Raw genomic sequence first — 12,506 nt, forward strand, 5'->3', positions numbered from 1 at the left:
CTAACTACTCGCATAGCTATTTGTATCTTTATATTTTAATATAGCTTAGATATAAAAAGAATATTATTTTTGGATGTAATAATGTATAAACTTGCGCCAAATATTATAACAAAATATTGCACTTTCTATTTAAGTAGGATAGACATATTACCGGCATTTATTTTTTCTTTCTATAGCAATGAAATTGTTTATAAAAAAGTTTATAAGAAAACTATCAATTAATGCAAACAACGCATTTCAAAATATTAATTACATTCGCACGATTCGTTATCTCTAGTATTAATTTAACCATATGGTTCTATACACCCAAGACCCTCTAACAGTAATTTAGTACCATTACTAGTCGTATGTACAATGTATGTTTGTATACAACTTTCGTAACTACAAAACATTCAGCATGATTATATATTCTTCCAAACTTAAGAAACATTTTCTAATTGCATACTTAAATTTATCGATCAATTATAAACATATGATAACATTTATTTCTTTCAACTACTAATTTTCAAATCCTCTGCTGTTCCGTTAATTGAACGACGCGCCGACTTTTCGTACAAGTATCTTGTATCTTATCTGTATTATTTAGTTATCAATACAGAAGAAACATTTTCTAATTGTATACTTAAATTTATCGATCAATTATGAACATGTAATAACATTTATTTCTTTCAACTACTAATTTTTAAATCATCTGCTGTTCGGTTAATTGAAGGATGTCGGCTTTCTGTAGAAGTATTTCATATTTATTATTTAATTATGAATAAGGAAAAAACATACAAAATATAGTTTTCAAACGGTTTATTATTTATAAAGAGAAACTTTGACTCAGGATATATATACTATATATATACTATTTACTTACAATTTTTTTTTTAAGACTTCAAAGTCGAAACAAGCACAGGAAATTTCCAAGCCGGTTAACAGAAACTTGAATGAGACAAAAATAACCTTTAGATCAATATATGTTCTTCTTCCCCCCTGTTGCTTCCACGTAACTCTTATCCTATTGGTGGAGCTGTGCTGATATGTGAAATTATGACTACATAAAAACATCCGGAAAGACTCATTGAATGATTTTATAGTTTAAGGTTAATAAATTTCCATAAATTAAAGTTGAAAATTTATGAGAACATGTTTTCTGTAACAAAACTTAGTAAAAACAAACTAGTAAGGTTTATAGATTCTTTAATGATTATGTATGTATTCATGAACTAGTTCGATAAACATCGTTCGATAAAACGTCGAACAACACACAACATTGAAGCGCGAAATTTCAAATTCAAGGAAAGATAAATAACAAATATTGCGAACAAATGATATTAAATTTACAATAATCTCATGTAAGAAAAAATAAAAGGGATAAAAGTAGTACAGAAGATAGAAAAATCTATAAAACTGGTGGCTGGGAAATAGAAAATATATAAATTTATGTTATTAGAGTTTAGTACTTCTGTCGATCAATGTGTTACGACCGTTCGCGGAGAGACGCAGTCGCAGTAGCGAGAGGCGTAAATTCTCGCTACGATTCGGTGAATCGACGCCGCGAAGTAGTGGTTCCCCTGTTTCGGTTAAGATAAGAGGTGGTTAAATGAATATGACACAGTATAGTAAGTTATATTTCACCGTTTATTCCAACAACTTATAACGAAGGCAGTTACGCTGGTGCGTATGTACGAGATGAATAAGTGACTGATCTGTGGGTGTGTCCTACCCGGTGGAAGGATATTGACCGTTCGAAAGAAGATAATTTTAGAAACTTCAACCTTTGGAGGTGTTTGTTAATTAAAAATGACAAAACTGGTATTATGTAAAAAAGAGTAATGTGTATCCTGAATCAATGTCGAATGGAAATTAGACAGTTCTATAAAAATAATCCTTCTCACGATTCCACAACTTCATAGCTTAATTAAATACAATTCTTCGGCGATATAATTACAAATACATTTACAGGAATTGTGTAATATGATAAATATCTCGTTAAAGAGATTGAAATCGTAAACTCTAGATTCTAGTATTCTTTCACTTTCATGTTTCCTATGAGCCCTTCAATCGCTAAATATTTTGCAATGAAACACGTATTATTAAACAACATAATCATACTAAATTAATTTAATGTGATTATTTATTATTATTATATAATAACACAGTGATGAAAGAAATAAACTGGTCAAGTAATCTAAGGAACGATAATACGTATCTATGTCAGTGACAGTGAGAAAAATTCAGATATCTGTACTTAAGTGATTACACTTATAAGTATCATTATATATTATATAAATATGATATTTCGAATGGTATCATTTATCACTCATTAAACAAGAGTGTCATATCCAGAGAAATGATTTTACATATCTTAATCTTTGCTTTGATTACGATAGTAATAATTTCTATCAAACTTGATGAGGAAGATACATGAATAATTATCTAAAAGCTGAAAATCTTGGCAAATTCATTTGTACATAAACTAACAGGAGTGAATTTTAAAGATACACTCTGCTCTCAACAATTAAAGCTGTCTTGTCGCAACAAAGTTTCAATAATTTTTTATGGACAACATGGCCCAGTTTGCACAAAGACTAAAAATTTTAACATTAAATTTGGATAAACTATCTTACGATAGAAGGAATGATATATCCTTCATTTTCGCCAATAATCTGGTCGAATTTAGTCAAGTAAAATGGTATTGTTTCGTTCAAAAGTTGATTCTTCCTCGCTTCCTTCTTTTCAGGATCCTCCTCCATGCGATAGTAGCAGATAGCTGAAACGTATATGAAACCAACCGTTACATTCATTTGTGTTTTTCCCCCCAAACGAAGAGAAAATAAGTTGTGAAAGAAGGAGTAGCCTCTCATAGTTCCTACAATTTCTTCATTCTCTTTGCTTTCTTCAATATTGCCTCAACAAGTTCCTGTGGTTCACGATACTTGAAATATATACAATGTTACCAGCGTGGAAATTGTCTTGGAAACTTGGAAAATCTTTCAAGAGGAACAACATTGCTAACTGAGATTCGAGAAAGGAAAGGTAAGTAAATCCTTGCTTCTACTTAGAGCTTTTTTATTTACTTCTGACGAGTAAAGTACTGTTATTAAAATTTGATTAAAAGTACCAAGAATGTCGAGATATAAACAACCATTTGTGGAAAGGTCAGGAGAAGCAGAATTATCGAATAAACGTTATATAACTCTTAGTGATTAAGTAGGAGAAGAGAAACGAGAAAAAAGTCTTTTATCTAGGTCTTAATAAAGTATACTATATTTATCTCCATATCAAGAATAACAACAAGATATAAACAGTCTTCTAGAAATTGAGTAAATATTACATAATTACATCTTGAGCAATATTTTGAGTCTTAGCTTTTGCTTAATCATTATAATAATCTTAAATATCTGTAAATTCTTCACAGACTCTTTGCATCTTCTATACAGGTATCTCATGATCATGTGATAACACACAGGAAGAAAGAATAGAGGAAAAAACAGCGTAAGAAAAAGTTGCGTAAGAGTATCGTCGCACTACATCATTCGACAATTGATGCACGTCATGGCGATCGTCACGGTTTAAAGCAGGCCATCAAAAACACGTTTGTTATCGTACGGAAAAATCTGCGACGTTCCAGCTGTTCAGGTGCATCGAATTGTGAATCATCGGCGGTACGAAGCAAGGCGAGGGGCGTAAATAGAGAAAGAAGAGAAGAGAAGGATTCGCATAAATGATAAAATATAATCGTTCGTTCCTCGTCGATGGCGGATGGATGGCTTTAATCGTGGACGATATCGATACGATTATATTTTATACATTTGAAACAAATATAAAAGACGAGCAAAAACCAGAGATACGATCGTTATGATATTATTCAATCGGTAGCCTATTTACCTCGTTTTTTGTTCACCTTCGGTGTCTAGTAATAATTTTTCGATTCGACTGGCGTGACGTTACGTTGGCGGTGTAAAAACACGATTTTAAACACCTGCGGATAGTTGCATGAGTTTCGAGCGATTCCATTCCCTTCGATTTATATTTATGCGATCAACGCGCGGATCGTTAACGCATTATGCAGACAGCAGATGTTACGTAATCACACATATCGTAATTGGAAATTAGTAACGTTATCGCGTACCAGGATCTTCCTGTCTTTGATCATCGAGTAACACCTCGTTGTCCTCGCTCCTTCCGCGGATAACCAGCGTTTATCATATAGAGACAGGGATTTGCAAAGAATAAAAGTTGTAGAACGTTGAAAGGCGTTGAGAGAAACGTGATGTTATCCCGTTATTCGTTAACGCAACGCAGTTAAAAAAAATCCCGTAGGAAGATTACGATAATAGATAACCTGAGTCGAGTGTTTGTCGGGGCATCTAAAAGATTCTTTCGAGTTGAGCGTCTGAGATTGCAGAGAAGAAAATTTGGAAGCCATCGAATTCGTGATGTCGATAGAAATCTTCAGTTGGAATCGTTGTATCATAACGTAGTCTGCTTATTGTCGATAAGACTTTACTAAACTAAAAGTGACTACTAAAAGTTTCTATCCTCTAAATTCTATCTACGATTCTATAATCTAAAAACTGACTTTTGCAAACAAACTGTAACATTCGCTTAACGGAAAGACATACGTATCTTGTTTGTACTCGTCTTTTCACAATGAATTCTTGAACGTCTGTCTCTGTGGTGAGACAAATGCAAAGTCATCTCATCAGTTACTCACCTTGCTTCAAATTGCTACGATTGCTATCGGTTTGGATACTTGCGATTGTTTCGTTATGGCTATATTAGGCTCTAGGTTGCAAGGTTAGGGTGTTGTCCTGAAGTTCCAGAGGGGCCCCGGCGTCCTTTCGTCTCCGACTCGGCCATCCTGACACTTACACGTCCTCGTGTGTGGCCTGCTGGCTTAGTCTACCCGTCGGGGCTTCCACCACGCAGGCATCGACCCGGCGCTCGTCCTCGGGGCAATGTTTTTCTTCTCGCCGCGATGGACAGCGAGACGCGATGTGTCCCGGCATGTGGCAGTGAAAGCACAACGCTTTTGGTGGTGCAGCCGGTCGGCTTTCCTCCGGGCGTCGAGGGTCCTTCTTCGGTTCCCACTTCGCCCTCTTGCGGCATTCGAATGTCGGATGTCCGTAAATACCGCAGTGGCCACACCTGGTCCAGGGGGCGGGTGACCTGCCTCGTTTGTTTCCGGAGCTCGCTAATGACCTCCACGGCGGGGGCGTTGGCCACTCCGTGTATAGGAAGAGCTTCATTTCTCTTTGGAATTGTTTCACCGACGTGATGTCACTCGTGAGCGCTAGTCGTTTAAAACGTTCATCGCGCGAGCCCAGCAGATGGAGGGCGGTGGCGGCGAGTACCTCTTCCCTGGTTGAATTTCGCCACTTCGACCCCAGGAGGGTGATGATACGATTTCCGTACGCTCCTGGTGTTTCGCCGTCCCGCGGTAGTTCCTCGGCTACCTTGATTAGCGACGCGGCTGCTACTTCTTAGCCACCGAAGTGCGCGGCGAATTGTTCCTTAAAATCTGGCCAGGTGAGCTCGTCGCCGTCCATTATCTGCGTAAGCCAATACGCTGCCAGACCCTCTAGGGCACGGTTTAGGGCAGAATACAGTGCGCTGTTTTTCAGGGGGTGGTCCCTCATGAGCAGGCCGAGCTCGAGTCACATTCCGAGTCCGAGCTCGAGGCGCCCTCCCGGGCAGGGCTCGCGGGAGATTGCGATTCCGTGTTGGAGTTCTCCATCGTCCGGTCGCGGGTGGGGTACCTTTATTGTCGATAGTGACACTAGTGACGAGGGCCTCAGGCTTGATAACGAATCCGCGGCCAACGGGAGGACTATCATATAAAGAGCAACAGGATACACGAAATAATATAATTCTGACTAGGACAACATAAACGCAAGAAGTGTTGATATTGAAAAAAATATTTAATTTTGTATATAAATATTTTCATATTTAAAAAAGTTTCCGGAAGCAGGAAGATTTACAAACAAATAATATCATAAACCGAATGTTTCATGATCCTTTTCTAATTAGAGTGTGTGACAGCATGTGAGAACGTTTCTTAAAAATATGACTTATTGCAATTACTTAATCGCAATTATAAACGATTAAGACCTTCTCACAACGAGGCAATCTATCCAAAGTATAAAACTCGTTATACTTGATGAGAAAACAAATCTCTACTTAGGTTTCATTTCGTTTCATCGCGTTCATAAAAAGTGAATTTGTATGAACACATCGTGCAATTTAGTAATTAGGACCGTTGATCTCGCTGCAACATAGATGGATAGAAAAAAGCCATTTAAAATGATACAACGTCGGGAAGACAATTATGAAAATTATAAATGGAACACGAGATAAAATTGTTTAAGATTAATTCTTCTTTTTTTCTTTTTTTTTTAATCGCGAGTGTTTGCAAACGAAGTTTCAATCTGTTTACAATGATAGCAATGAGAGGAGGATGTCTATGAAAGTTATAAATGCGATATTGAATAACATTTCTGCGAGTGGGTTTGTTTTTCGTTACAAATGTTTTTTAAACGAATCTGCAATCTGTTGGAAACTACGGAACAGTAACGGGACGACTGATAGGGAAATAAAAAAGATCGCGTTTTATTTGAACAGACAAATCTTTGAAATCTATTCGAAAGTCTATTTGAAATGGTACGAGCTCGAAAAGAACGGTGAATACTATAGAAGAAGGATTAATTAAAATTCTTATTAATCTGTACGCTTTGTATATTAAATACCTTGATCGATGCCAAGATAACAAATTATTATACAAAACAGTGAAGTATCCACGTCTGACATTAATATTGAGTATTACCATTACTGTAATTTAATTTTTAACCGATCCTGAAAATTCCTTAGAACGTAAAAAGTATAAAATGTTACTGTGCATTTCAAGATTAAATGCACTGTAATTTAGAAACAGTTATGAAGCGGAAACAAATAATTTATTCAGAATAAGAATTCTACGTAATCATGTTAAAAAAAAAAACGTACTTATAACGCGTTTAAACTCCAAATATGTAAAGACAATAAGGGAAAAAAATTAAACGCAGAATCGTATTTTTTGTAAATTCACACAAGATTTTATCCAAAAAAAAAATTAAGATTTTTTGAAGAACGTACAAGAACAATAAAAAAGGGATGTTAAATACAAAAAATAGATTAAAATTTAGATTATGAAATATAAAAAAAATGATATTGCATAATTTACAATTATTTTCGATAGCTTACGTCAGTATGTTGGAGTGTAAACTATAAAATATTCAAAAACTGATACCATTTAGACATAATTTAGAAAAACAATAAATTGCGGAAACCGATAGTTAAAACTCGATACGATCGATACTCCAAAACTCTAATCCTAATAATTACTCAGCAATAATAACCGATAATTCATGTTGATTAATGTTTGAACTCCGTTTTTTTTCTGTATGTGTATACAAATTTTGTACAGTTTGATAAAGCGAAATTAAATTATCATCTTTTTGTACTACTTCAAACATTGAGATTTGTCATCTTCAAGGTCGATCACACATAGTTTCAGATTGCGGAGTTGCAAGGGTAATTAATTTTGCAATCGGTTTTCCTTTGATATAGATGTGAATACAAATAGCCATTGATTGACAATATACCGAAGCAATTCTAGTTTAATTTGAAGTCATCGATCCTTTGATATTTTTGGAAGAATAGTAAAAGTACAGAGAAAACAAGAAAAAATGGCGTTAACTAAAAGATAACTCCAATGTATCTCATAAATATTATCTATATATCATTTGTAAGATGTAAGTGACCAAGATATCGAATTATACAAAAATTGTATGTAATGATTAATACTTGAACGTTACTTACATTTATGTACATGAAAATTTGATCTTTTATTAACTAAGTTATTGATCGACAAAATGACTTCCTACATAATTCTCCGCCTGAACTGAAATGCATATCTTTTTTTACGCAAGCCTTATGTGTAGCTAGCAACGAGCAAACAGATTAATTACTTTACACACGGTCGTATCTTGTTTGCTGTAGGCGAGTTCTCTCGTGTAATCAACGAAGTACTCAACTTTAAAGCGATAACAGAAGAACATTATTGTATCGATAAAAATCATGCTTTTTTCAAAGAAATATGTAACTCGTATTTTTTTTAAAGCAACCCTCATAATGTATTGAATAAAATAATCATACATTTTTTTTTGTTCAACATTTGTAAAATACGATATTATCAAGATCACCAAGGAGGTAATCTTCAATTCTTAATGAATATAATAAAAAACATAATTAATGATTGTTTGATGGTTTTATTATTATCTCTATAATACAAAAGCACAACATCGTGTCAACAGTTTATATAGTTCGTATGTTTCTGTAGGAATACACAAATAATAGTTCTCTATCACAACGTAATCTAAAGGGAAAACCCTAACTAAATGACAAAAATATCGGTAATAACTGGAACTAATGAATGTTAAAAGCAATCAGTATATTCCGTACAAACTTCCATCAACACGATTCGTTCTTCATTCTCTCAACACACTAAGACCGCAATCTTTAAACGCTTATAAAACCATAAGCAATCGTGAAGTTTAGAATTCGCTAACTGGGCGTCTCTCAATCCAGTTTTTGATCTTGGGCAGAAGGAGGACCTTTTTCTCCAGCAGCTTCAGATTCTCGTAATTCTCGATCAGATCAGACTTGTACATAAAGTTCAAATAATCGAGCAGAGCAACGAATGTTAAATCAGCCCAAGAGAGAGTACCATCGTAGAAGTAGCCGTCATTTTCCTTCACTTGCTGGTCCAAACGTTCTAAAATGAACAGCAGCGTCTCTTCAGCAGCCTTGCGTTTTGCAGCTTTGACCTTCTCGTCCTCCTCATAGTGGAAGGCGGCAATTTCTGAAAATTTGTTTTCAGTTAAATACTATTCGCTAATGTTATACTAATTTGAATACAGTGTTGTGCGAAATTTAAATGATACTGAAGATAGAATTACAATCCTTTTTAATCCTTTGTCTTGTATTGTTGACATACGTGTATCGTTCGATTAAATCATATATTAAATCGGATTTCAACTAATAAATACCTGAACAGATATGTACTATCTGTTATCAAGATTCTCATAAGATTTATGCAAAACAGCACTGGATACTCACTATGACGAATATCATGAATAGTATCAACAGTGGCATCAATATGAAGATCTGCCCAGTCAGTCTTTCCAGCTAAGTCATATTATTTGGCTAAGTAACGGCAAATAGCTGTAGACTGAGCAACCTTCCTTCTATCAGCTACGAGCATAGGAAGCTGGCCATAAGGAGTCACTAAAAACATACAACTAATAGAATCAAAGATTCTATCGAACAAACAGATTATGATGCTTCTTAAATATCTAGCTTCCTGTTATCTGTTTTGGAAAGATATAATTTAATTTATTGATAATTTATCAGCAAACAAAGGGCATTGTCTCCTTAACAATACCTATTGTTCTCCCACATATCTTATAGAGCAATGGAGAGTAAACAATAATATCTGTTATACTCTGCATAATTGTGTTCTACTTTATTTAGCTACTTTAGTTAAATTAGGAAAGATGAGATTTAAGAAACAGAATTTCTTTAAATTTTAAGCTTACAGGGCTTTATTTCTGGCCAGACGTCCTTTTTGATACGTTCATCTTCAAATGGAATACTAGCATAGCTGAAGAAGAACGGATTGGTTCTGCCAATGCCGTAACTGGGAAGTAAGTCAATTTATAGAGCGGCATCTTCCTGGAAGTATAATATATACAAAGTAAAAACAAAGAATCATTGATGACAAGAATTATATTATTACAAATTATGAAGTATAAGACAATTTAAGTAAAAAGCATCAACTACTAACTACTCGCATAGCTATTTGTATCTTTATATTTTAATATAGCTTAGATATAAAAAGAATATTATTTTTGGATGTAATAATGTATAAACTTGCGCCAAATATTATAACAAAATATTGCACTTTCTATTTAAGTAGGATAGACATATTACCGGCATTTATTTTTTCTTTCTATAGCAATGAAATTGTTTATAAAAAAGTTTATAAGAAAACTATCAATTAATGCAAACAACGCATTTCAAAATATTAATTACATTCGCACGATTCGTTATCTCTAGTATTAATTTAACCATATGGTTCTATACACCCAAGACCCTCTAACAGTAATTTAGTACCATTACTAGTCGTATGTACAATGTATGTTTGTATACAACTTTCGTAACTACAAAACATTCAGCATGATTATATATTCTTCCAAACTTAAGAAACATTTTCTAATTGCATACTTAAATTTATCGATCAATTATAAACATATGATAACATTTATTTCTTTCAACTACTAATTTTCAAATCCTCTGCTGTTCCGTTAATTGAACGACGCGCCGACTTTTCGTACAAGTATCTTGTATCTTATCTGTATTATTTAGTTATCAATACAGAAGAAACATTTTCTAATTGTATACTTAAATTTATCGATCAATTATGAACATGTAATAACATTTATTTCTTTCAACTACTAATTTTTAAATCATCTGCTGTTCGGTTAATTGAAGGATGTCGGCTTTCTGTAGAAGTATTTCATATTTATTATTTAATTATGAATAAGGAAAAAACATACAAAATATAGTTTTCAAACGGTTTATTATTTATAAAGAGAAACTTTGACTCAGGATATATATACTATATATATACTATTTACTTACAATTTTTTTTTTAAGACTTCAAAGTCGAAACAAGCACAGGAAATTTCCAAGCCGGTTAACAGAAACTTGAATGAGACAAAAATAACCTTTAGATCAATATATGTTCTTCTTCCCCCCTGTTGCTTCCACGTAACTCTTATCCTATTGGTGGAGCTGTGCTGATATGTGAAATTATGACTACATAAAAACATCCGGAAAGACTCATTGAATGATTTTATAGTTTAAGGTTAATAAATTTCCATAAATTAAAGTTGAAAATTTATGAGAACATGTTTTCTGTAACAAAACTTAGTAAAAACAAACTAGTAAGGTTTATAGATTCTTTAATGATTATGTATGTATTCATGAACTAGTTCGATAAACATCGTTCGATAAAACGTCGAACAACACACAACATTGAAGCGCGAAATTTCAAATTCAAGGAAAGATAAATAACAAATATTGCGAACAAATGATATTAAATTTACAATAATCTCATGTAAGAAAAAATAAAAGGGATAAAAGTAGTACAGAAGATAGAAAAATCTATAAAACTGGTGGCTGGGAAATAGAAAATATATAAATTTATGTTATTAGAGTTTAGTACTTCTGTCGATCAATGTGTTACGACCGTTCGCGGAGAGACGCAGTCGCAGTAGCGAGAGGCGTAAATTCTCGCTACGATTCGGTGAATCGACGCCGCGAAGTAGTGGTTCCCCTGTTTCGGTTAAGATAAGAGGTGGTTAAATGAATATGACACAGTATAGTAAGTTATATTTCACCGTTTATTCCAACAACTTATAACGAAGGCAGTTACGCTGGTGCGTATGTACGAGATGAATAAGTGACTGATCTGTGGGTGTGTCCTACCCGGTGGAAGGATATTGACCGTTCGAAAGAAGATAATTTTAGAAACTTCAACCTTTGGAGGTGTTTGTTAATTAAAAATGACAAAACTGGTATTATGTAAAAAAGAGTAATGTGTATCCTGAATCAATGTCGAATGGAAATTAGACAGTTCTATAAAAATAATCCTTCTCACGATTCCACAACTTCATAGCTTAATTAAATACAATTCTTCGGCGATATAATTACAAATACATTTACAGGAATTGTGTAATATGATAAATATCTCGTTAAAGAGATTGAAATCGTAAACTCTAGATTCTAGTATTCTTTCACTTTCATGTTTCCTATGAGCCCTTCAATCGCTAAATATTTTGCAATGAAACACGTATTATTAAACAACATAATCATACTAAATTAATTTAATGTGATTATTTATTATTATTATATAATAACACAGTGATGAAAGAAATAAACTGGTCAAGTAATCTAAGGAACGATAATACGTATCTATGTCAGTGACAGTGAGAAAAATTCAGATATCTGTACTTAAGTGATTACACTTATAAGTATCATTATATATTATATAAATATGATATTTCGAATGGTATCATTTATCACTCATTAAACAAGAGTGTCATATCCAGAGAAATGATTTTACATATCTTAATCTTTGCTTTGATTACGATAGTAATAATTTCTATCAAACTTGATGAGGAAGATACATGAATAATTATCTAAAAGCTGAAAATCTTGGCAAATTCATTTGTACATAAACTAACAGGAGTGAATTTTAAAGATACACTCTGCTCTCAACAATTAAAGCTGTCTTGTCGCAACAAAGTTTCAATAATTTTTTATGGACAACATGGCCCAGTTTGCACAAAGACTAAAAATTTTAACATTAAATTTGGATAAACTATCTTACGATAGAAGGAATGATATATCCT

At 33.5% G+C, this 12,506-nt stretch overlaps 1 protein-coding gene and 1 long non-coding RNA gene across 2 annotated transcripts; one reads left to right on the plus strand and one right to left on the minus strand.

The window, feature by feature from the left end:
• Positions 1-1,239: 1,239 nt before the first annotated feature.
• LOC126877580 (glutathione S-transferase-like) lies at positions 1,240-9,744 on the minus strand (the record flags this gene model as incomplete). Its single annotated transcript, XM_050640252.1, has 5 exons — positions 1,240-2,897; positions 8,598-8,890; positions 9,078-9,096; positions 9,236-9,315; positions 9,627-9,744. Coding segments are annotated over 5 exons (801 nt in total), but the record flags the coding sequence as incomplete, so codon positions are not given.
• Positions 3,387-8,287, plus strand: LOC126877587 (uncharacterized). The gene is made up of 2 exons (XR_007695158.1): positions 3,387-5,520; positions 5,616-8,287. It is a non-coding gene; the product is annotated as an uncharacterized LOC126877587 (long non-coding RNA).
• Positions 9,745-12,506: the final 2,762 nt, after the last annotated feature.

Source organism: Bombus huntii, unplaced genomic scaffold (assembly GCF_024542735.1).
Source record: "Bombus huntii isolate Logan2020A unplaced genomic scaffold, iyBomHunt1.1 ctg00000194.1, whole genome shotgun sequence".
Taxonomy (NCBI): domain Eukaryota; kingdom Metazoa; phylum Arthropoda; class Insecta; order Hymenoptera; family Apidae; genus Bombus; species Bombus huntii.